This window comes from Culicoides brevitarsis, chromosome 2 (genome assembly GCF_036172545.1).
Source record: "Culicoides brevitarsis isolate CSIRO-B50_1 chromosome 2, AGI_CSIRO_Cbre_v1, whole genome shotgun sequence".
NCBI classification, from domain to species: Eukaryota; Metazoa; Arthropoda; class Insecta; order Diptera; family Ceratopogonidae; genus Culicoides; species Culicoides brevitarsis.
In genome coordinates this window covers 20,168,802-20,194,696 of record NC_087086.1, presented here as the reverse complement: position 1 = coordinate 20,194,696, position 25,895 = coordinate 20,168,802, and the positions used below count along the sequence as shown (strand labels likewise).

Here is a 25,895-nt window from a genome sequence, read left to right as displayed (position 1 = left end):
CGTCGAAATCTCTGTCCATTAATCAAATATTTGCCAAATCAATTCGCTCCTAGCCCAAGTGTCATTTCCGAAAAATACAACAAACGATACATTAGTTTCATTATGTATTCCATCCTTTGCACGAACTGTGAATGGTGCAATTGAACATGCGTCCTACTCCATAATCCTTAATATTGATTCTTTGCGTAAAATACGGTACAAAACACGAGAGAGAGCAACACACACGAACGAACGAAAAGGGAAACGCAAGCAGCAGTAGTAGCAGAAGCAGCAGCAACAGCAATGAAAACGAGTTTCTCTTGAAGCACTTTTTTGTCGTCCATCGTCCGTAAATGCTAGAATAACAAAATAACCCCGTTAGTTAACAATGGAAGTCATTCCCAAAGGGAGGAACTTCCGCATCGTCGCTGACAAGGAACTTTTATCCGTGCTCGATGAGTTGCAAGGATATCTTCCGCACTGCATCAAGGTGAGTTTTTGTCGTCAACGACGCAATTTCGTTGTTTTGATAAAAAAATTTTCATTTTCAGTTCCACGAAACAATTAAAACCTATTTGAATGACAAGGTTTGGCAATTTTACTTTTACGTGACGAAAGACTGGCCCGATGTCAAACTTTGCCTACATTTTCCTGGTTGTACATTGACGGTAAGTGCAAGTGACACCTTGGCATGAAATAATTAATGCGACAAATCTGCAGTGATTTTTTTTCTCTGTTCATTTCGTTCGCACGTACACAGCCTAATAACGAGCTGTACGAAAGCTTTGGAGTTTTCTGTCCAACGGATCAACTAGAATATTTGAGCTTGCTGCATGACGAGGACATCCTAATCGATTGGAACAAAACGATTTATGTGAATTTTGCACAGGAAGTCGTTATAAATCGATTGGAGCCATTTTATAAGAATATTGGTAGTATAGAGCAAGTGTCTGCTGAAGTGTTTACTTATGATATAAATGCCGTGCTTCCTGACATTGAAAAGTAAATATACCTTGATGCGTGTTTTTGCGTTTCGTAGGACTGACGGATGCCTTGAATCCGGAATCAGTGCTATGAATACGTGATTTATCGATTTTTTTTTCGTTGTGAAGGTTGAAACCAGTGTTGCCACGTTTCGTGAAATTACTGCAATGGGACACGAAATGACGTTTAAAGGGATTTTCAATGGTCTACGGTCATGTTGTGGTAACGCTGGTTCATGAAAAATTTAAAAATTTTATTATTTTTAATGAATTTTTGTAATTTTGCTGCAGGTTCCCACAAGAAGAAGTAGAACTGCGTGCTTTATCCTTAAAAGACGTTAAAGACATACACGATTTGTATCCTGCTGGCAACATGGAGAGCATCGAGGTGTTCCAAAAGCTACTGGAAAAGTTACCTGGCTGCGGTGTCTTTTCGCGCGACGGCGAACTCTTGGCCTGGATGGTGCAATCCTACTACGGAGCAATGTTTTCGATGCAAACGAAACCCGACCATCGTCGCAAAGGCTACGGCATATGGTTGGCAAAAACTTTAACTGAAATTGTGATTAAACGAGGATATCTTCCATTTGTTGTGATAAGACCTGAAAATAACGCAAGTAAGGGTTTATACAAAAAGTTAGGATTTAAAAAGAAATTTAACGTAGTAAGAGCTATATTTACACCTTTAGAAAAGCCAATATCTATAAACTAGCTTAGTTCTCTCCAAACCACAAAAAACAACACACAAACAAACACATCCTCTTTATAAAATATATATATCCCTTAACTATATACATACATTCGATATTCTGAACCAAAAGTGTTACTTTTTCGACTTATTTTCTTATAAAAATTTTATTTTTGTACAACGAGAAAAAAAAAACGAAAGAAAAATCCAAATTTTGTACCTAAAAAACTTTTAGCAATCATTTTAATTAACTACTTCCGTTTTTCGAAAAATCTATCGTTTATGTGTGCCTTTTAAACACATAGTTTTTTGTAATTGAATGGATTTCGCGCGTTGGATTTTATGAAGAAATGTAAAAAGTTAGCTAGCTAGGCATGAGAATCTCCAGTCTTACCAACATATTTAATTAATTCAATTTTTTTTTAGATATTTTTAATCTTTGGTGTCTTTCTCTATCATATACAAAAAAAAAAATTAAAAATAATTTTAAGACATTTGCACCTTTTTAAGTATTAAAAAAATTAGGACGATAAAAAAAATATATAAAAAAAATTAACTTTCTTCAAAAGAAATCTATAAATGCCTAAAAAGAAACGGTATCCAGCCGTCGTCGCGTAAAAAAAATTAAATAAAAATTTGAGCCGCTGCAATTTATAAAAAAAAACTTTGCTATAAGAGTTTCAATTATTAACACACAACAAACAAACAAAACAAAAAAAAAGAAAATATCTTAATTTAATTTGTATTTTAAATTTGAACTTTGAAAATAAAAACTCACAAAAGATATTCTATTACAAGCACTAATTTTTCAACAATTTTTTTACTTATGCTTTCTCCTGAAGTCCCTTTGGAGTTTGATTAAAAAATTTTTTAAACCAATTTTTAAAAATTTTTATTTTTGTGTGATTTTCATAAATTTAATTCGTTATTTTTATTTTTTTTATTTTTACGAAAAAATTTTTTTTTTCATTTCGATCGAAAGAAGAGACAAGAAATGAGGTAATGAGGCAACTTTAAATTTTTTTAGAAGTTTTTCGATTTTTTTTTAAATAAGATTTTCTTCTCTACATATATTTTTTTTAAAAAGCAGGGACCTCAACTCTTAATTTTTTTTTTTAACATTTTTTTTTAAATTTTTATTTTGAAATGAAATCGATTTTAAATTAGCAAATCTCAACTTTGAGGCAGTAAAATCATTGAAGAATGGTGAAAATTGCTTAAATTTAGTCATTTTATATAAAACAGTATTTCAAAACCAGTATTTAAAATAATAATTTTTTTCGAAATGATTTTTGAGGGACCTAAGAAATATCAAAAATTGTTAAATTGGTTAAAAATCCAAATTACAAGAAATTTAATTTTCTCAATCGATTTTTGTTAAAAATTTTGTTCTTTGACTATTTTCGTCGTCAACCGGATTTTCCTTCAGTTGAAAAAAAAAAACAAAAAATCTCGTTTTTAATGCATTAGTTATCAATTTATTTTACTCATTAATTATAATATATATTTTATTAATTACTTAGTGTTTAAATGTTCTGTTTAATCAACTTTCACTACACTGTAAATCTTGCGAATGAACCAAAAACAGGAGAAGAATCCAATTGAACCTGTTAGCAAGAAGAATAAAAAGACCATGATAATCGTATAGCCGAAATACAAAAATGTTGATGCCGTATCCTCTATTTGTAGCTTCGTGACGAAATAATGGCAGCAGTAGACGAACAAGTAGCCTGCCGTGAAGCCGGATGTCAGGAACGATCGCCACCACCAATGGTAGTCCTCGGCGCACAGATGGAAATAGCACAGCAAAATTGTCGTTTCCGAGCAGGTAATCACGAGAATCAAGAATACCAAGAAGAGGAATCCGAACATGTAGTAAGTGTGTTGCGACGACCAAATCGAGTTCAAAATGAAGAATAGTTGAATAAAAATGCAACCGAATGGCAGGACGCCGCCCATGAAGTAGCCGGGAATTGCTTGTGTGTAGATCGACTGGTCTGGGATTTGACGCGGAATTTGATTTGTACGCACGGGATGTTCCAATGGCTGTTGAAAAATATATTTTTTTTAATAAGAAATCGAAATTTCATGTACAGGGAAATTCTTACTCGTTTTCTAAATCCAATGTAAGCTCCAGCGAACGTCAATGGCACTGAAACTCCGAACCACAAAGCCAGCAAGGCAATCAGTGTTGAGAAAGGAACGGCTCCCGAACTTCCTTTGCTCCATAAAATGAGGTTCATGATGAAGAACAAACCAAAAACAACCCTGAAAAATACAAAAAAAATAATAATAAACTATTTTTGCGGCTTGCCATACACTACAAAATAAACATTTGTCAAATATCGCAGCTGAGTAAACATTTTAACGCTTGAATGGCTTGACAACGTGGCTTGGCACATGGAAAAATTCTCACCCTGGACATAAAGTTGACGTCAAAATAACGTTGCTCTTCCATTTGATGCCGCCGAAGCTCTTGTAGACGCGTGCCGAGATGTATCCGGCGGGCGTTCCGAGCAGCACGAACAATACCATGGCGCAGGTCATGAGAGATCCACGATTGGCGGGCGACAGGAAACCCAAACAGGCGAAAGCGAGTGTTACCATCGTCATACAGAAGACTTGAACGCCGGAACCGAGCAAAACGGAAAGCAACATGCCCTTGCGAGGCGGTCTGAAGATGTCACCGTGCACGAGTTTCCATCCAAACTCTTCTTGCGCGTCTTCGCCCGTGTCCATTTGATTGTAACGTGCAATATCTTTGTGTAATGTACGCAACAAAATCATCGCTACCATGCCGGACAAGAAAAGAACGATAACGAGCGAGTTCAAGATCGAAAACCATTGGATCGAGGTGTGAGGCATCGATTCCAAGATGTAATCCCATCGCGAGGACCATTTAATGGAGTTGTCTTGCTTAAATTGCACGGAATAAGTGTACATGATGTCCAAAGTTTGTCCCGACGGGATCGTGGCTGAGGGGATACTCAAAGGTTCCTTTGAATCGCATTTTGGTGTGCCCTTGTGATCGATTGAGCGAGGTGTCACTTTGACCGAAATGATTCTGAAATAAAAAAAAATTTATTAAAATTTTATTTTTTTCAACGAAAAATCAAGACTTGCCGTCCTCCCTTGTTGCCAAAACTAGCGCCCCACTCTTCCGAGTCGCCACTGTGATAAGTAATGACTAGATCTACATGATTGAAAATGTAGTAATTGCCGACGCGACTGTTTTCGATGCTAATGGGACACGTGTCGTCCTTCCGCACCAAACATCCGATGGGGAATCCGGTGCTGCAATATTGCTTCGAGTTCTCGAGTATGTAACACCATGTCACGGGCATGTTATCGACAATCCAGTGATGTAGATAATTCAAACTTATGCCTTTCTTGATTGTGATAAGTTTCTTTTCGGCCGCACTATCACCTCCTTGGTACGTTTTCGTACACGCCTATGTATGCGGAAACATTAGATAATAATTTTTTTTATCGGCAAGCAAGAACAAGTCATATAAGTGTACATACCACTTTGCAGTTTTCTTCTTTCAAAAAGTCAATTTTGTAGGGACCGGGACGTATGCGTTCGCCAAAGACGACTTGTCCCAAATTTTCCACCGGAGAATTCGTCTCATCGATCGGACAAAAGTCGAAATGATGATATTCGTAGGGAATTACAGACTCCTCCGTATTCAAGCGGTTCACATACAGAGTGACTGTAGACTAAAAAGGGCAATTTTCGGGTGAAATTCGGAAAAATAAAGCATTTTTGGCATGCAATTTACCTGGCAGGATGGCAACTGATGCTCCTGTTTGCAGTAATTTTTCGGTGCCAACCCGGGTAAATAGAATCCGAAACAAACATATACGTGTACTAATAAAATTACAATCGACTTCTTCATCGTTCTGGAGTTTTTGTTTGTGTTGTGTAAGTAATTGGTCAAAGTAGCTATTCACAGTTAATTGTAATGCATGTTTCGCTTTGCGGGACGAATTTTCTTCTTTACAGTGTTTTCCCTGCGTTAAAGATTAGTCATTAACTATTTTTTTTTGCTAATAATGACAACTAGTCAAGAACAAGTCAGACTTGGTGCAATTCTCGAAGTACTTACGTGGAAGTGCGCGTGGATGGCGTCACGGTACCCAGCTAAACTCACGTTGTTCGTTGAGCGACTGGTAGTTTGTGTATTTTCAAGGTATTTTTAATAAAAAATTTGTTTTTTAGGCAAATTTTTGGAAGTTAGAGATTGTAAAATAACATGAACGTTAGTAGTTTAATAAAAATTTTGCAAAAGTTTTACAAAAATTTCCTTAGAGAAGAAATTTAAATTTTTCAGTAAGATTTTTCATCAAAAAAGTTCGTAAATTGATGACAAATTTTTTACAAAATTATTTTTTAGCATTTACATTCATTAATCATTAGAAAATTAGTTCAAAAAGGGTTTACATTTTTTATTGGTTTTGAAATACAGAACGAATTTTGAGGAAAAACCAATACTTACCAATTAAAACTTGTTGCTAAGGATTTTATACAAACGTCCAACGTTCGATGCCGTCCTTAAGAAGCAAAAAAACAGTCTGAATAAAAAAAATAAAAAAAAATCATCGATTTTTATTAACTTCTTAGAAAATTGAAAAAATATTTAACAAAAAAAATAATTTTTTTAAAAGATTCAAAAAAATTTCGACTTTTTTCTTCAGACTATTAATATAAAATGGTCAAAACATTCTGATAAAATAGATTTGCTTAACCTTTTCTTCTAAATTAAAAAAAATCTGATTTTTTACTTAGGCCATTTTATTAAATTATTTCACTTTCAATTTTTTCAAAAAAAAAAAAAAAAAAAAAAAAAAAAAAAAATCATAGGGAAGAATATAACTGCAAAAAATAAAATTCTTTTAAAAATGTAATTTTTTGATAAGGACTTGCTCTAATAACAAACTTTCTATTAAAATTTTGATGATAAAAAATCATGACACCGAAATTGAACGTTTAACTACTTATATTTCAATTCTGGAAATTTTTAATTCGAAACGATTTTATAAAAAACTACATTTAACGACTAAAAATTGGGTAAAATATTTTGCACATACCAAAAAAAATGAACTACTAAAATTACATTAGTTATTTAAGAAAAAAACAATGAAAAAATTAAATTAAGAGGAAAAATTTAAAAATTCTAAATTAATGGCACTAAAAACTACGAAGAAAATTAATTTATTTTGTTAACCCTGTTTTTTTTTTAACATTTTATACAAACCTCTTGAGTTTTATTTAGCACAACATAATGATCTGTAAAAATTAATTAAATAAAAAACTTTTTTGATTAACATGATCTTAGTTTTAAACATATGATAATTTATTTTTTTTTTGTTTGTTTGTTTTTTTCCAATTGAAACATCTTATCTCTTTCTTTGTTTTATAATTATTATTATTTTTATAACATCATCGTAGAATAATTAATGAATCACAAAAATTACAATATAGTAAATGCAACAACAATTTAATAAAGCAGTTAATTCTGCTAATATATTTTAAAATTTTAAATAACACTACCTTGTGCTTGATTCATTTTGTTATTTTTTCCTCTTGAAACATGTCAGTTTAACATTTAATATATATGCAAATTTTTTTTCTTGTTGTTGTTGTTGTTTTTTATTTGACACAGACACATATAGAAAAAATTTCACTGAATGGAATTACAAGGCCAATAAGGTTGCTCAATTAAGGTGTCATCTTTATTTTTATTTTATTATTATTTGTTAATGTTTAAAAATTGTTTGAAGACTTGTAGATTTTTTTTTGTTTGTCAAATGTTCTCCACAACAAACTCGTTGCTGCTTCGTTTTTTATTTGATTAAATTTAATTTTTTTTATTGATAAACTTGGAAGAGGTATGGCAATAAGTTTATATGTATTTATAATATTTTTAATTGAACTCCCTTATTATTTACGTGTTTTTCTAAAATTCGAAAAAATAAAACAATTTTACATCATAAACATCAAAATCTTTTGAAAAAACTTTTTTTTTTGTAATAATTTTTGAGAGAAAGAAAATAATCTGATGTTGTTTCTTTGTTTATCGGGAAATGTTCGTTTTTTGGGGATTTTGATGTGACTGAGCTCTTAACATCCTTCTCTTAAATTATGTTGCTAACACTTGTCGTCCCTCCACACCACACGCAAAATCTCACGTAATCCTAATTTTTTTTTTGTTGTTTTCCCTGTGTATGTACGTCGCTTTTTTTTGTTTGTTTTCTATCATTTTTCGCTTAATTAACAATTAGAATTGGAATATTTTTTTTGTAAGAATAATAATAATAATAAAATATGTTTTTTTTTTCTTGTTTTTCACTTTTTAGTTAGGATCGTTTTGTGCTGAAAATCTAAGAGTCTCCTCGAAAATCAGTTGTTTTAGTGTTTCCTTTGGCAAATCATCGAGTTCCATGGAAAATCTGAATGGCTCTTCGGCGATGGGCTGTAATTTTCAAAGTAAAATTTTTAAAAAATCAATTTTTTATGATAAAATGAAAAAATTACCTCATCAGCTGGATCGTAATATTGTTCCAGATACGGATGTGCAAGGGCATCCTCGACGGAAATCCGTTTGTGTGGATTGAATGTTAACATCATGCCAAGCAGATCCAAGGCATTTGCGTCGGCATTGGGGAACAGCTTGTTCCACGGTACCGTTGGTTTGTACGGAAGCGACTGTAAGTAGCTCCTTGCTTTCTCGTTGATAATACACTCGAGATCCTGCTGCGAGGGGGATCCCAAAATACCCAAAATGTGATTAAGTTGATCTAAGTAGTGTTTTCCGGGGAAAATTGGTCGATTGCTCAGCATTTCGGCGAGAATACAACCAACGGACCAGATATCAATGGATTTTGTGTAACCCTAAAACGACAAGAAAACTATTAAAAATTTTTTTTTTAAAAAATTAGGTGATTTACCTTTGAATTCAACATAATCTCAGGTGCCCGATACCACCTCGTTGCCACATACTCAGTTAAAAATCCAGTATGATCGTGCTCGGGATCAGCAACGCGTGCCAAACCAAAGTCACATATCTAAAAATTAAAGGAAATTTAATTTTATTTTAATTTTGTTAAAGTTTTTACCAATTAGAGATCCCAATCACAAAAAAGACTCACCTTTAAATCACAAGTTGTGTTAAGCAACAAATTGCTCGGTTTCAAGTCTCTATGCAATACATTTGCAGAATGAATGTACTTGAGTCCACGTAAAATTTGATATAAAAAGTAACAAATGTGATCGTTACTGAGCCGCTGCGTCTTCAGCAGCTTGTACAAGTCAGTTTCCATGAGACATTGCACAATGTACACATCCTTCATCTGATCGATGGTTTGCACACGCAAAATGTCCCGAATATCGATTATCTAGACACGAAAAAAATAAAGAAAAAAGTCAACAACAAACAAACGAAAAGTGACTCAGAGCGGTGACTTACATTTTCATGCTTGAATCTGGTAAGTATTTTGATTTCTCGCAGGGTCCTCTGTGAGTAGGTTTGATGTTCGAACGGCGAAATTTTCTTAATTGCAACTTTGGTCTTCGTGACTGAATCGAAAGCGGAGCTGTGATGTGCAAAAAAACAAAAATCATAAATTAACTTTTTTTTCTTTGGCTTGTCGTCACTGGGCTTCACACTGCGTGTTATGCATATGCACACTCGTACGCATAGAGCACAGCACAGCGAGAGAAAAAAAAAATGCAAATTTTTCGTAGACACTTACACAACGAGCCCATAAGCTCCTTCTCCGATGTAATTCAAGTTCGTGTAACGGGGTCCCACCTCGAAGACGTGACCTCGCACCACAACGTCGTTCCCGGGATTCGTGGAGTTTGCTTCATTCATCGTAAAATACTTTTTTCTCTCGTCTTCTTCTTCTTCTCTTGTGTGTGAAGGGCGTCGTTCAATACTTTTTTGTCGAGTGCTTTTTCCTTATGTATCGGTGAGTTTTGATGCGTGTCTAATTTCTTAATACTTTTGCCAGTTAAATTACAACATTTTTCCGCAATTACAACATTATTCGCGTGAATTAAGACTAAATAACGATACAAAACTTCTCTCTCTTGCAAAAATTAACCAGAATCGGTGAGTCGGCTGAAAGTGATAAATCATTTTTTCGGGCGAAAGTCTTACCGCCCGCGCGTTTAAGTTCGCACGAAAACATTACTTGATTGGATTAGCATAATGCGATTTTATTTATCACTTTTATTCGTCTCAGAGCATTTGAATTAAAATACCGTTAAATTTTTAAAGATTTTCCTTGGAAATTTTTTTTTGCCTGAAATTTAGGGGAAAATTATGTGAAAATGTGATTATTTAAAATTATTTCTTATGATTTCATACATGTTTTAAATTTACATTTTTTTGCAATTTTTTAATTTTTTTTTCATTTTGTTTTAAATTTTATCTGATTGAAATTAAAATTTGCAAAATTTTGACTTGAATTTTCTTTCTTGATTTTTAGAGTTTTGAGTTAAAACGTTGAAATAATACAAACACTGATTTATTAATATTTTTCAAAAATCAAAAAAATAATCGAAAAAAAATTTTAAAAACTTTAAATATTTGAACAGAAATTAAATTTAATTTTATTTATTACGAATTTGACTCCACCAAGTTGTTTCCAGCACTCTAATATTTTTTGTCACGTAAAAATTTGTCTGAAACACCGCATTCGCCTCCGGAAGCGGAATAATCGAAGGAAAAATATTCTCATCAATAAAGTAATCTTTGATGTAGTATTTTCCAAGTGGCACTGGACATTGATTTGGAAGCCTTCCAAATTTACTACTGGCTTCATAAATAACTTGAAACAATACATCACCACCATTTTTCCGCTTAAAATATCGACACAAGTCAACACTGTGATTAAAAACTGTCGAAGGTCGACCATTACTGACATTGAAGGTCATTGCCGTTGAAAACTAAAAAAAAAAAAATATAAAAATTTAATTTAAAAGATTTGTGAAATATTAAGATGAAGAACAAACCCTCAATCCCTTTAACATTTCCAAAGTTTTGACTTCGATATTGACCGAATTTCGTTTTAATCGACTGTTGTACGTGATATTTGCTTGAGCCACCAAATATTTTGGGTTTTCTTTGACATCTACTTTTTCAATGCGAATGACGACACTTTTTGCGAAGAATTCTAGCAATAAAATATTGAGAAAAATCGAGAGCTTCATTTCAACGTGAGCTCTTTATATTTAAAATTTGCAAAAAAAAAGTATTTTTGTTAGTTTAAAGATTAACAAGTGAGATAATTATGTAGTTTGAAGTAATTTACGATGGAATTACGATAGGGCTATCGATAGAATTTTTTTTTTGAGTGAAACCGATTTAAATGTTAATTTTTTCTCGAATAAATATTTTTTTAATAATCACTTTGACTCCAATTTTTGTGATAATTTTTTTAAAAGTGATTCTGTCAAAACAGTAAAGTTAATCATTTTAATGAAGTTACAGTTCAAAACCAGTAAAAAAAAAATAAATAAAACGTTGAAATATTGTAAAATTTCACCTAATTTAACGACAATTTTAATTTATTTCACAAAAAATAATTTTGAAAAAAAAAAGATTTTTGAATATTTTTGGCAAATCTCATAGAAATAAATCATAGAATTTTACAAAATTGTTCATCTAAAATTATCAACAAAAATTCAGTTCAACAAAAATTGTATTAATTTTAATTTTTGCGAAGAAAAAATGGATCATTTACACGAAAAACTCTATTTTTAGCAAATATTTAATAAAAGAATTAAAAATAATTAATAAAAAAAAAATTCGTCAAGAGCTTCAAAATAAAATTTGCAACTTTAAATGCCATAAAAAACAACAAAACATGCAACAAGCAACAAATTTACATCAAATTTCAATTAATTTTCATCAACAAATTCCGAAACAAATCACCAGTGTTCACTTCTTGTTTGTCTCGATGGCAAACATCCATCATTAGTGGAAGCTTCCTGTGCGGTCCAAGTCAACATTTCTGCTTCAACAATAATTATTCTTTTAATTAACAAGTTTTAAGCCTTTAAGGACAACAAACACATCGACGACGACGAGTCCAACGAACACACATAAATTAAAATTTATTTATACTTAATAATAAAATATGCAATCGTGTCATATTTTATCTCGCGACGCGAAAATTTATAAAAAAAAAATTTAAAATGCTCATTTATTATTAAACATTCATAATTACTTTATGACTCGCCTTGCATACACAAAATTTATTATTTTTTAACTTACATGTCAATTTTGTGCTCGACTCTCGCACTCTTTTCGCTGGATGCAACAAAAAAATTCCCCGAGTAAATTAATTGAGGTAAAAAAATTACATTTTCAGAATATTAATGGACTTGATGATTGATATGATGCGTCTCTTGTTACGCGAAGTGAGTAGCAGTGAGTTAGTGTATCGATCTGCCAGCGGATTGATTTTTGATGTCGCAAACTTGACTAAACGGATGTCCATCATGTAAGTTGAACCTTGATTGAATTTTTTTTTTTGGATTAGTTTTTTGATTTTTTTTTTCGTTCTCTTTTAAGGCATTCAAACTGTCTCAAGGATACATTTTTTCGTGATGTTTTACTTAAGCCTGTCATTGTTATCAACGTAAAATGTTGTTTTTCTTAATTTTTCACTTAAAAGGCACCGACCGCATCGATAAATCAATCAACATACTGCATTGGTAATTAGCGTCTCAAAAACTGGTCATTAATTTTTTTTCTCGTGTATTTTGTGGCAGAAAGTCAGATAATTATTATTATGCCCAAGAAATTGTTTTTTTTTTGTACAAAAAGTACCTTAGTACATTCATTAAGTTTGTCATCGTGCGATTTTTTTTTATCGTAGTGTGTATCGTATGTTTTTTAGTTGGCAAAAAAAAATAATTATAGAGATACAAGTCGGAAGTGCGGATTGAAAAAATCGTTGAAAATTATATTTATTTTTCTATCATAGTTTCGACCAGGCGAGTCCATAAAATGATTTTCCATAGCAAAAAAATTTTTTTTTGCATTTTTGATCAATTTTCACGTGCCAAAATGTATAGAACATTAATGAATTAAAGAAATAGATAAAATTTACAAATTTAGTGCAGTTTTGCAAAATAATTTAGACAATGCTAAATTTTCAATAAAATTTCGAAAATTGATATTGAAAATTTTGATATTTTTAGTTTAATATTTTAATATCGCCAAAATTTATAAAAATTTCAAAAAGAATAATAAAACTTTTGAAACCTGCCAGTAATAATAATTCTTTTTTATCTTAATATGTCTGTTAAAAAATATTATTTAAGTATAATTTTTACCAAAATTTTACCAGAAACAAAATATTCATGAGTCAACTTTTCAACTCAGAAAAGTCTTGTATAAATTATTGCCTTTAAATATTTTTACACTTTTAGTTTAAATAGTTCATAAGTTGTTGATTATGTCAAATAAACAATAATAATTTATAATTGACCCATTTTAGCAACAAATGTTTTTCAACAACTATCAAAACTAATCAAAAACTTGAATTGTTTTAATAATATTTTAAAATATTCACGACTTTATCAAATTCCACAAAATTTGTCAGATTAATTGATGGATTTGACTTTCTTTCCGACATACGTGAAGAGCACAATGGCAGAACTATTGAAAAAAAGAAATATTATAAATCAATGTTATTTAAATAATTTTCACACACACACATTTTGAAAACCGTCAATTTATTTACATGTTTTTGGGTTGATTTTATTGGTTTCCGGGAAAAAAATCCATGAAAATCGATTCGTTTGTACAAGTTTAATTATTTGAGTTAACGGTTTTTGGTTCCGCGAAAATCGTCTGATTGAGGACAAATAGTTGATTTTACAGAGTAATCAATTTGATGGCGGTACTGATTGGTATTTCTAGTGAAGTTGGTGGCTTGGAATAAGCTAAAAATAACAAATTATTTTTTTTACAAATATTTAATTGGTGAGTTTACTTTTAGCTAATTAAACTTTTTTTCAATGGTTTATAATGATTTTCAGTAATTATTTTTTTTTTCTTAGAAATGTTTTTTTTAAAGTTTAAAAGAATTAGAAATTTAATTATTGCTTTTAGGCATACCAAAAAAATTAAAAAAAAAAAATTATAACAAAAAATAATTTTTTATTCCTCCTTTTCGATCACAGTAGGTCTTCGGACCGCGGTGATGCATCCTCGAACCAAACCTAATTTTTTATTTAAAAGTTGCTTTTAATGAAATTTTATAGTATTGTCTAAACCCCCACTTTTAAATTATTTTTTTTTGTAAAAAATAACAAAAAAATTATGTTATGACTAACATGATCAATTTTTGTGATTTTTGGTAAACTTTCAAAGTTGTGAAACTCGAGACCAGTGTAATTTTTTTTACCTACATATAAAAATTTTGTTAACATTTAAATGAAACGTAAAATTGGTTTAAAAAAATGTTATTGAAAAGTTTTTTTTTATTATTTCCAGATTTTTTACTTAAATTTTTTTAAAATCAGTTTTGATGAAAATTTACGAAAAATTAAAAAATGTAATTTTTGGAATAAAATCTTCTCCATTGTATTGCATAATATTAAAAATTTTAAATTGTTCTGAGATAGAAAAATATTTCTAAAAAATGAGCCTTAAATCAAGAATCTCGTCTGAAGAATGCAAAAAATCTCTAATCTCACATACTTGTCAAATGAAATCGAAATTTATCCTCCTTCACATCATTTATTCTCCACTTAGTGAGTCCATCTCATATTTTAATGCCAACTAACTGCCAATGTAGTATGTCAATAATAATAAAAATTCCCACACTTTTGGTCAGGCACGGATATTCTTTATATTTAACATAAACATTTTAGTTTAGCATTAATTTATTATTGTTATTATTATTAAAAGCGGCCTTCATGTTGTTACTGCGCGATGCACATGTAAGAAAACACGAAATGAGATATAATTCATTTTATTATATACGCTCGCATATGCCATGCCGTGATATATTTCGGACACCGACAACATTTTCTTAATCATGCATTTCATATCTGTCAAAAAAGTTATGATTATTAGGATTCAGCCCTTTAATAATAAAAATAAAATACAAAAAAGAAGAACAGGCGCGCGTGTATGAAAGGACCGAAATATAAATAACGCATGAAGAAGATATACGGACGAAGGCGGCATCATCATCATCATTGTAATAATAAATAAAACGAGTTAAAAGGAGAAAACATTATGTATAAACGGTTTATAGAGTCGTTTGTGGCATATTAAGCAGGCAATATGTTTTTTTATATGAACACAATTTTTTTTCTCATCTCTTATTAAGTTACTTGCATGGAAGAACATAGTTTTTGACACTTCTTAAATAATAAAACTCACAAATTCATTTTCTGCAAAGGAAAAGTCTTTAGGCAAAAAATAAAAACAAAACGAATTAAACCCGAATAAATTCGGAAACAACGAAAACATCACATATAGTTAGCAAAATGATTTTATAAATACTTACATGATAAAAAAAAACATGAGTCAGACGTTGTTCTCTCAAAATGCAGTCTTTGTGGTAAATTTGTTTCCATGCCAGACATTTTATGAAGCAAAACAAAGTCTTTTGATGCAATACGTGACGTTATTGTTTGAGATGGATATAAAGTGCATTTTTATCAACCGGTTCAGATTCTATTATTCAGATAATTTTATTTTTTTTAAATAGATAAATTTAATTTTCATTAAATTTTGACAAGTTAATTTAAGATAATTCTAGAATCAAAAACTTGCAATTTATAATATTTTAAATTTTTTAAAATAATTATTTCAATTTTAGGGGGGAAAACCAATTTGTGGGATATAACAGCAACGGAGAAGAAAATTTAAGGACTTGTAGAATAAATGGATTTAATATTTTGTTGAGCCTCTAAAAAAAATATTTGATAGGTAATTGATAAGCTCTATTGATATATATCAATATTACAATTTAATACAAAGATATAAAATAAAATAAAATCATATAAAAAAATAAGTAAAAAAAAAATAAAAAACTTATTGCTTAAAAAAATTAATTAACTTAATAACATTAATTTTTATCTTAATAAATAATTTTATTTTTTTTTAATTACTTACTTAAAATTTTACGATTCAAATATTTTTAAAATACATATTTAATTTTGGCGAAATTGTTAAAAATACTAAAAAAACATGAAAAAAAAATCAATTCAAACAATTTATTAAAAAAAAAACCAAAATACTATTTAAATTACAAAGTTATCAATATATTTTTTTTAAATTATTAAAAAATTATAAGTTTTAAATAATTTTTTTTTAAATTTTTTTTTCAAGTACTCAATTGGATTTTTCAAATTAAAGAAGAAAAAATTAACTAACAGCATAACTAATCTCATAGTTTCACGGTTCATTCATTTCTACTCATTCCTACTCTCTGACCGGATAAAGTGTCCGGCATATTTTTCGCCGCATCTAAATAAATGTGCAACAAACGTGTATGAATAATGCAAGCAAATCACAAGAGAGAGCGAAGAGAAAAAAAAAGAAACTGAAACAATAAAAAACATTGATAATAGCGGATAATTACGTTCTAAAAGGTTCAATTTCACGCGGCTCCTTTATAATAATAATAATCGCACTGAGCAGCAAAATCATTATGCGTCACTTTAATGATGCATTTATGACGTGATTTGATAATGATTTATTCGCTTCTGAATATAAATTTGTTGTTCTTCGGCAAAAAACAATTTTATGACGTCGATTCGAAGAAAAGTTCTTGAACTTGAATTCCATGTAAGTAAGACGACGAATTATCAGCAGAAAAATAGTACACTGAGACTTTCTTATCAGCTTTGCATGGACAAAAGTGTCCGTTGTAAAGAAAAAATATTAAAATTCTTATCAAATTTGAAGCAAAAATAATAAATGAGAAGATTTTTTCGTTAGTTTAGTGTGAAATGTTCACAAGTTAACGTCGTTTCATCGAAAAATCGAAAAAAAATGTTGATTAAATTTTTTTTGACAATAGTTTTATTGATACACAGTTCGTGTTTTGCAGATAAATGCATCTTTGATGACGAATCTTGGTGTGTTTTTACGTCTGTAAACACTACGGAGGCAAAACCTTTGTTCAATCCAACAGCAACTAATCCAGTTTTAGTCAAAAAAGTCAAGTTTGCCAAATCGAGCATGCACACGTTCACGAGCGAAATTTGCAATGCCTTTCCCAACCTGAAGGAGCTGGAAGTGGATCAAGTCGGTTTGGAAAAAATTGCCCCGGAAGCACTGATGAATTGTTCAAAATTGACCGACATCAGTTTTTGGACGAACGATCTCTCAGAAGTGCCGGTTGATATTTTCAAGAATAATTCTTTGCTGGAGACGCTGACGTTCCAACATAACTACCTGAAAAACATCAATCCAATAATTTTCCAGAATTTGACGAAACTCAAAACGCTCGCTTTGAACGAAAATTATCTCGTCGAATTTCCGGTCTACAAAATGCCGCGCCTGCTTAATCTCGTGACAATTTGGATTCATCACAACGACTTGACCGACCTGGATGAACAGGAGATTTTATACAAATTTCCGAATTTGAAGACAATTTACATGGAAGATAATCCCTTCAATTGTGACAGGCTGAAAGTGATGCTTGCTGCATTTCAACGCAAAAAAATCACGATTGATCGGTGGCATGATTCGCCGCGCGATCGAAAATATACCTTGACCACAGTGGACAGCGTGGATTGCTTATCGGACGAGGAAAAGGAAAAATATTTGAGCAAGGATCGCATGACGGACTTGAAAGATCAAGTTGACGAGATTGCGGAAGACATTGGACGTATCAACAACTTGAAAACGGAACTCAATAAAACGTTAAATGAAATTTCAGAAAAATCGGCAAGTCTCACGGAGAAAATTAGCAAGTGGGAAACGGAAGTACAGACGAAAAATATCTCGTCAGCTATCGAGATGATTGAAAAATTGCGAAAAGAAGTGCTCGAAACGTCGGAAAATCAAAACGATGAAAATTATCAACGAGCAATGAAAGCTATTCATGATCTCGACAACGAGGTGAAAACTTTAAAAAATTCCGGTTCAAGTATTTGGTTGCTTTTGTTGTTATTTGTGTTGACTATTTCTGGAGGTGTCGTAATTCTATGGCTGTATCGACGCAATAGAGGACTAGCTGGTTTTAAATTTCATCAAACGCGAGACGATGTCGAATTCTCGACGTCAACCACGAATATTTTTGCTAATTCCTAAGTGCAACAGTTATTTATTGTGTAAAGAAAGTATTTTATAAAATGTGTTTGTAAGATTTTAAATCAACATTTCCGGATTTGTCTTTCATTTTATGCACACAAAAAAAAAAATTAAGTATTCACAGTGAAGTGAAATAAACGATTCTTAGTTATCAAAATTTATTTTTTCAAGGAAATAAATAATTGTGATAAGATTAAAAATAAAGAATAAATAAGGAAATTCTCACGATTAAATTAATTTTTGCTAGTAAAAATTTAAATAGTATTTTTCTTGGAATAAATAAAATGAGAGATGTGCAAAAAATTAAGCTAACCTGTAGAAAATGTCAAAAAAAAAAAATAAAATAAAAAAATAATAATAATAAATTGAAACAATTGGGAAATAAAAAAAACTTGAAAAATTTAGTGAATTAAAAAAAAAAAAATAGTAAAAAGGGATGAAAATTTTTTTTTTATTTAACATAAGTGAAATTACAGGAAATATTTTATATTTTTGAGAACAAAATATAATTTCCAACCCTTTTTTTAATAAAATTTTAATTTCAATTAAATTTTGAAAGGATTGAGTAATTTGTAGAAGCCAATTTTGGTCAAAAAAAACCTTTAAGTTTCTTAATTTAAATTTTTAAAAAATTATCAAAACGAATTTTCAAATTTATTTTTTGATTGATAATTTTTGAAAAATACATTTTTTGAATAAAACTTGTAATTTTTATCGAACCATGAAATCGTGATTTTTAACAAATATTTTAATTTCACGTCAAATAATGAATTTTACGTAATTTGAAAAATTTATAAAAACGTTTCGTGTGAAATTTATAAAAATGTGTAAAACCCCGAAAAAAAAAATGAAAAATTAAATATTTGCAGAAGATTTTTCTCCAGAACTCGTTTTTTGTTAAATATTTCTTTGTTCTCCAGATTCGCGAATTTCTACAATTTCCTACAAAATGTTATTTAATCCAACAAACAATCAACATTAAAGATAAAATGTAGCATAAACTACTTTTGACATGAATTTCCCTACAACTTTAATTGTTGCTACAGAAAAAAACTTTGATACCCGACTTCCATGCCAAAAGTAAATACAGTAAATAAATGAATGAATGAAAAATAACGATCCATCCTAGATTCCTTGAATTTATCCCCGAAACACATACAACACACGCATTAACAGAAAAATTTCGGAAAAAAAAACTTTTTTTTCCTATCCTAATGAATAATATAAAAGCCATCAACCTGTCTGTTATTTTGTTAATTAGCAACGTTTTGCAGTACACACGATTTCGTCTGAACCGAACAAGAGACTTTCCAAAAGTCTCTCTCTCTATGTACGGTACGTTCTACTATTAAATTTTCTCTAGTTTTCGTGTATTGTCGTCGTCGTCGTCGGTGGCATGGTAATGTAATGCTGCTGCTGATACGGTGGTAGATTTCAGGTAAATAGAATTCTTATGCAACAACGGTTGAGTTGACTTGTACCACAAAAAAAGGTGTGTAAGGTACTTTTTTGCTACAAAAAAATTGTTTTTTTTTAGTAATTTTCGTATGCAAGTCACTTTTTTAAATACACACACACTCGATATTTTTAAATTTTATCCGAAGTTGAACTCTCACATGGCAAGCAAGGAAGGCATGCGGCGGCAGGCATGTGCTACATTATGTATGTGTGATAAATAAATCCATACTGCGTTACACAATACTACTACTACTACTGCCGTTACTACTGAGTTCTGTTCTGAAAGTTGAAACAAAATCAATATTACATTTATTAATAATTCAATCAAAGTACATTAGTAGAGGCGTTTTCAATGTGAAAAGTCAAAAGTTGGAGAGAAGACGATAAGAATTTGAACATCATTATGTCTACAATGCTGCCTAGCACAAGCCAGAGACGATAGTAGATAATATTAATTTACATCTGACATGACATTTTAATAAGCGTGTCTCTCTCTTTATATGCAGGGAAAATTTTTCGATATGGGATTGATCTACACCTGATGCTGAATTGTTCAAAATGTCTTGGTTAGTGCACGATAAAATTGAGATCTTTTAACGGTAAAGTTCATTCTGGTTCATCGATAACTATCTTTTTTTGCATAAAAATTGCTGTGCATTCAAAGTAATTTACTTTATTGCGCATTATGAGAAGCAGGGGCGAAATGGAAGTTGAAGTTAATTCAAGGTTAGTAGAAATTTTACGAAAATTTTAATAAACTTTAAAAAATTAATTTTAATAAAATAAAATAAAATTTGTAGAAAAAAAATTTATAAAAAATTCTGCTCATTTTTTTTTTTGATTTTTGAATTGAATTTCATTGAAATATGGCGTCATCCATTAAAGGCGTCGGCAAAAATAGGGCATTTTTTGACCCCCACCCCCCCTATAATCATAAATCGTCGAAATTTAACAACCCCCCCTAATTTACGACGTGTTTTTTAACATGACCATCCCCCCCCCCTCACTGAAAAGGAAATTTTTTACCAGTTCAAAAAATTCGTGAGAAATTTGAAAAAAAAACTCAAATTAATGAAAATTTTTTTCTGAAATACTTCAAAAATTATTTTAAATAATTCAAAACGAAAATTTTTTAAATCGTGAATATGACATATTTTTACGACGTCGTACATTTCTGTTTACCCCCCTCCCCCCTCGTCGAAATCCGTCGTAAATTTGATGGACCCCACCCCCCCTAAACTGCCGACGCCATTAATGGATGACGCCTATCTTATTCCCTTAAAAAATGGAAAAGTTTATTTCCAGTGGAATAAAATGGATTTTAAGGTTCTTGTGGTTCCAAGGCGCTCCAAATTTTCATAAAAAATTTTACCAAATTTTCATAATTTTTTAAAAATAATTTTTAATTTAATTTTACCTTCTGTTAATATTTATGAATTAAAAAAAATATAATTACTCTTTCTAAATTTATAATTACGAACAAGAATTTTATTTTAAGAAAGTTGTGTGAAAATTGGAAAGCTTACGCTAAAAAAATAATAATAATTTAAAAAAATAATTTTAAAATCAAAGACATGGAAAAATTTGGAAAAGTAAGGATTCTATTTTATATCTCAAAAATTAAATTATCATTTTGTGTAACTTAAAAAATTAAATTGTTAAAAATTTATGTTTTTGATTTGTCCACTTTATATTTTCCCCTCAAAATATATATTTTTTTTTAATTTTAAAAATTTGATGAAAGCAGATTTTTATGAAAAATTTGAAAAAGCACCAAGTTCAAATCAAGTTTTTACACGAATACATCAAAAATAAATTGAAAGTGGCCTAATTTTACTTTTTAAAAATTTTTATTTCTTTTTTCTAAGCAAAATTCTGTTTTTTTTTCTCAAAAATGCCCGCCTCTGATGAGTAAGAGATCATAATCTCCAGTTTGAAAATATAAAAAAAAATATTAAACGGCAGATTAAACGTAATGCAAATAAAAGTCAGAAGCAAGAATCTCTTTTCCTTTGATCACACAGACAAGATAAGGAAACGAAATGTCTGATATTAATTTTATTTCATCCCATAAGTTGTGCATCGCCATGTTAAGACATTCTGCCTTCAAAAGAGAACAGATTGATGTTAAAAAACCTATTAGCATGTACTTTGGCAAGGAAATGTCTCCTGCTGCGATATTATTATTATCTATAAGTCACAATTCTTTCTTGCTTTGTACACAAAAAAAAAAACGTTGCAGCAAAAATCAATTGGATTGCGACTCGAGACGAAGCCACATTGTAATGCGATACGCAGCATCCAAACCGAGAGAGAAACCAAGAGATTTGGCGATAAACAACGTCCAATGATGCACAAAAGGAGTCAAAGTTACGGACGTGCCTGCATTCTTCATCTTTTTGTATTTTTGTGTCAAATGTAAATCATCTACGTGGAAAAAGTGACACACATGCGGAAAGGTGGTGTTGTTGTTGTTGCTGTTACGCGTTTTGAAAGTTATATTTTTCGGCATCAAAAGGAAACGACGCGCGTTGTAGCATGAAATATATGTTGCAATTCCAAAACACGTTTACAAAATCTCGACAACTTATAATTAAAGTGTCTAGCAGAACCGTGGGACGTGCCACTATGTGATATTACTGCTTCATGAGGGGATTTCATCGTGAAGTCGCGTTGCTTACTTACTGATGACGAGTCAAAAGTTAATATGCACAACACAAACATGGCAAAATTCTGCGAAAATGTATGTTTTTCTAGGTTTTTTTTAAACCGATCAAGAAATGAACTCTTTTCTACGAAGCAAAATTTAAGCTGAAAAATTTCTTCACATCGCTCATCACATTTTATCAAAAATATGTCGCATGAGATTTTTTAAGAAAAAAAAAAATCTTAATACAAATCTCTGAAATGAGCTTCAAGGATTTTCGACATTTTTTTTTAGTAAATTTAAAATCTCAGAAGCTCATTTCAAGTAAGGTTTAAATTTATTTTTTTCAATTACAAAAAATCTCATGCCATATTTTTCTTGATGAAATGTTGAACTCGAGCGATGTGAAATTTATGATTCATCTCATTAAAAATCTGATATCTATGTAGAAAAAAAGGAACTATTTAAACTACTATTTTTATACCTAACATTCACTTCAAAGGCCATAACTTTGATTTCGGTGAAAAAAGTGCTTTGCCACTTTGCTAAAAATTATAAAAAAATATTTTTTATTCACATTTTTTATTTCAATTAGTGTGATAGTCTTTAATTATTCACAATTTATTAAAAATATTTTCTTTCATATTACTAAATAAATAATTTACCACACAAACACAATTTTTTATTCACTCTCTGATAAAGTGGATAAAAAAAGTAGATTTTTTTATTATATTGCCGATGATATTTCCGAGAGCATAACGAGAAAAATTTTTGCATATCAAAACCAGAATGGCAACGCTATATAGAGCAATTTCAATCACAGAACATAATTTATACAGTTTTTCAATCAAATAATAATAGTGAAATAATAAAATAATAATACTATTCACAAAATGTACGATTTTAAAACAAACCTCTTTGTTTTACGTGTTTTTTTTTCTCTGCTAAAATCCCGATTGTCGTGAAATGAAAAAAAAAATCAGAGAGAAATAAAAAAAAAAACAAATTCATGCATAAAATAAACAGAATCAATATTTCATAATAAAAAATTTGCATCCTTTACGATCAATACAATTTTTTTGTGTAGTGTTTCAACCGAAAAATTGTTCCAACGAAGCAATGAGGAAACGAAGAATTTTTTTTCATCAAGAGGACTGCAATCAAGACTTTTGAATAAATAATTATCGTTGTTGATCTTCGATTCGATTCTTCTCTGCCAGTTTTTTTCTAACTTGAAATACGACAAAAGAAAAAAAAAGAAATTAGCACCAAAAAGGTTTTTTTCCTCTCACCTAGATTAAGGTAAGTAACGAGAAATAAAAGCACTTGATTAATAGTTGTTCTGTTAAATTTTTCGTTTTTTTCCTTTTTCTTACAGGTTCAATCTCGTTTTCCACTAATTTTCTCCACTTTACTTTGGTATCACAATGTTTTGACAAGTAATCAATATCTGATTATGTTCCATGCCATTCAATTGAGTAACAAATGATGTAAAGAAATTCCGACGACAAGACAATTCGAGGTAAAAAATTACTACCATCATGTCATTCATCACGTTGCCAGATTTGAAATAAATCAATAAATGGAATACCTTTATATAGGAATGGCGGTTGATTTGTCAAACTCTGACGATGATAACTACCCTATGAGTCGAAAAAGGTGTGGTTTTTCGAAGAATTTTGACGCTGAACTGAAATAAGTTTATTTTCATCATTTTAATGTGATCCTTTTGATTTGACCTCTGTTAGAAAATTATTGTTATTGGTATTCAAACTACTTGGAAATGGTAGGACAACTGCCAGGTAAGTCTTTTAAGTCATCCATTATTGTAGAACGATCATGATGCTAATGAAAGACGATGATATGAAGGCGATTTATGAGATATGCAACAAGGAACTGTCAGCGATTCTACTTAAAGACAGATATGCGAATTTGGAGAGTATGCTCAATGACGCAGATTTACTCGGCACGAGGCCAAGAGTCTACCTTAACGCTGTGAAACTTATCGACAAAGCCAAGAATAGTCTGCTCCCGAAATATTTGACAGAAATATTGACAACGGTGGCGAGTCAAAACGTTACGATCTTCGAAGAAGAAGCGATTTCAGATTGCCAAACTTCTAACGAGTTAAGTACAGAGCTCCTTTTTATTAAAATGACTAAGAGAATTTAACTTTAAAATAATCTAGAGACTGTATAGAAAACTAAAGAATTTTTGTGAGACTTACTGAGATAAAAAATTTACTGAGATCTTTTAGAAACTCTTTGGGATTTTCTGGGAGAGTTGAGTGAATTTTAAGGGCGTCTGCTTTGGATGACAAGTAAAAAGCTAAGACCCATTCCTCGGCGTTCATTGAGAAAGCTTACGATTTCATAGTATGAAGTTCAATAGGACTCTTTAGAGACCGTGGTGCTAGCCATGCTATGAGTAAACCCTACCCTACTTTAAAGCTCTATCATAAAGCTTGTATACTGAAATCAACTAAATGGTTCAAAATCGCCCATTTTTGATTAACAGGAAATACGAAACGTGTATATTTTTGATTAAAACGGATTTTCGGCAAAAAGTTTCAGAACTAATTTAACAAATCAATTGCATTGCCAAATTGGAGCGACAAGCTGAGACCCAAAAAAACAAAAGAATAAAATAAAATAAAGAACGAGAGAAAAGTTAATATTGATGGACAAAACTAACTTTTGTTGCAGCTGGAACGTAAAAAATAACTCTTGAAAATACATTTTTGTCAAAACAATGCAGAAAATCTCCTTCCTTTCTTTCTTTCAAGTTTAGTTTTTTTTTTTGATTTCAGTAGTGTCATCGTCGTCGAATTGTAGAGCGCACGATATATGGTGCGGATGGTGGAACACAAACAATTTTTATACTTTGTTTGTTTTTCAACTAAACTCGAGAGCTCGGTACTTGTGAAAAGTACTTATAAACTTTTTCATTCCTTTGAATCTTTCTTGTGCGCTGCTGGAAAAATAAAATAATAAAAAATCAAATTGAAAGTGCAATAAAATTTTAAGAGTGACAACGATATCTTTATACTAACAAATTACCTTTTTTTCTGCTTTTCTGTTTCTCTTCCTCTCGGCTTTGCAGTAATCGGTCTGCCTGCTATTTTGTCTAAAAAGCCATTATATCAAATTCAACTTTTCCTCTCTTTCCATATGAAACGACATAGCGAATAGGAGAGAAAAATGTTCTTATGTTTTTTCTTGTGCTCACTGTCAGATTTGTAGCTTTTTGAAGCGGAAGTTAGTACGTAAAAGTTTTTAATGGTTCTCAATTTCTTTTTCAAATGTTTTTGGTGTGCTTCAAGTGTGTCTCCGTGTTACAAACAACAACGAACAAATAAAAATGTAAAGCCAGCTTCGTACCTATGTGGCGGAGAAATATCTCATTTGACACTATTTCTGATTCAATGAGTTGCGGACAAGAATTCTTTTTTTATTTTTTCGTGTCTTTTATTGTTGTCGAACACAAGTGCCCATGATGGGAGTTTCATTTGTTTTTTCGTGAAAATTTTCATAAACACTCGACTCATTATTTGAGTGTTTTCCAAGGAGAGTCAGAAAAAAACGCAAATTATCATATTGCAATGAAACATCTTTGGTCATTTGCATAAATGTTGTCTGCATGTTCGCAAAAACTTACGACGACGACGCATGCACTCGAGGCTTCTTCTCAAGAGGAAAGCATTAATTAATGCAAAACATGTAAAATGACTATTTTTATCTATATACACACCCGAAAATGTTGCCTTGCGTCGGAATGCAAAAGTAAATGACAAGACGAAAGGAGAGACTTTTGAAGATGTGGCAAAATGAGAATTGCAC

The 25,895-nt window shown here is 30.7% G+C and overlaps 3 protein-coding genes across 3 annotated transcripts; 1 reads left to right on the top strand and 2 right to left on the bottom strand.

Moving 5' to 3' along the window:
• Positions 1-211: 211 nt before the first annotated feature.
• On the top strand, positions 212-2,363 carry LOC134831621 (glycine-N-acyltransferase-like protein 3). The gene is made up of 4 exons (XM_063845410.1): positions 212-469; positions 531-647; positions 740-981; positions 1,254-2,363. Exons 1-4 carry the CDS (start codon positions 368-370, stop codon positions 1,672-1,674), a joined length of 882 nt encoding a protein of 293 aa, XP_063701480.1. The 5' UTR covers positions 212-367; the 3' UTR covers positions 1,675-2,363.
• A 737-nt stretch (positions 2,364-3,100) lies between these two features.
• On the bottom strand, positions 3,101-5,735 carry LOC134832756 (transmembrane 9 superfamily member 2). The gene is made up of 6 exons (XM_063846888.1): positions 5,433-5,735; positions 5,176-5,370; positions 4,774-5,102; positions 4,067-4,714; positions 3,759-3,918; positions 3,101-3,696 (listed from the first exon to the last, which is right to left on the bottom strand). Exons 1-6 carry the CDS (start codon positions 5,547-5,549, stop codon positions 3,190-3,192), a joined length of 1,956 nt encoding a protein of 651 aa, XP_063702958.1. The 5' UTR covers positions 5,550-5,735; the 3' UTR covers positions 3,101-3,189.
• A 1,315-nt stretch (positions 5,736-7,050) lies between these two features.
• Positions 7,051-9,764, bottom strand: LOC134832757 (mitogen-activated protein kinase ERK-A). Its single transcript, XM_063846889.1, has 6 exons — positions 9,406-9,764; positions 9,120-9,246; positions 8,803-9,048; positions 8,602-8,718; positions 8,189-8,545; positions 7,051-8,126 (listed from the first exon to the last, which is right to left on the bottom strand). The coding sequence occupies exons 1-6, from the start codon at positions 9,525-9,527 to the stop codon at positions 8,007-8,009; spliced, it is 1,089 nt and encodes a 362-aa protein (XP_063702959.1). The 5' UTR covers positions 9,528-9,764; the 3' UTR covers positions 7,051-8,006.
• Positions 9,765-25,895: the final 16,131 nt, after the last annotated feature.

Bases quoted from the DNA above. Each gene is read 5' to 3' on its own strand.
- LOC134831621 (XM_063845410.1), top strand. From the start codon at position 368: ATGGAAGTCATTCCCAAAGGGAGGAACTTCCGCATCGTCGCTGACAAG. The intron at 470-530 runs GTGAGTTTTTGT...TTTCATTTTCAG, and splicing joins ATCTTCCGCACTGCATCAAG to TTCCACGAAACAATTAAAAC. The intron at 982-1,253 runs GTAAATATACCT...ATTTTGCTGCAG, and splicing joins GTGCTTCCTGACATTGAAAA to GTTCCCACAAGAAGAAGTAG.
- LOC134832756 (XM_063846888.1), bottom strand. From the start codon at position 5,549: ATGAAGAAGTCGATTGTAATTTTATTAGTACACGTATATGTTTGTTTC. The intron at 4,715-4,773 runs GCAAGTCTTGAT...TTTTTATTTCAG, and splicing joins TTTGGCAACAAGGGAGGACG to AATCATTTCGGTCAAAGTGA. The intron at 3,697-3,758 runs GTAAGAATTTCC...ATTTTTCAACAG, and splicing joins ACATTGGATTTAGAAAACGA to CCATTGGAACATCCCGTGCG.
- LOC134832757 (XM_063846889.1), bottom strand. From the start codon at position 9,527: ATGAATGAAGCAAACTCCACGAATCCCGGGAACGACGTTGTGGTGCGA. The intron at 8,719-8,802 runs GTGAGTCTTTTT...TTTAATTTTTAG, and splicing joins ACACAACTTGTGATTTAAAG to ATATGTGACTTTGGTTTGGC. The intron at 8,546-8,601 runs GTAAATCACCTA...TTGTCGTTTTAG, and splicing joins AGATTATGTTGAATTCAAAG to GGTTACACAAAATCCATTGA.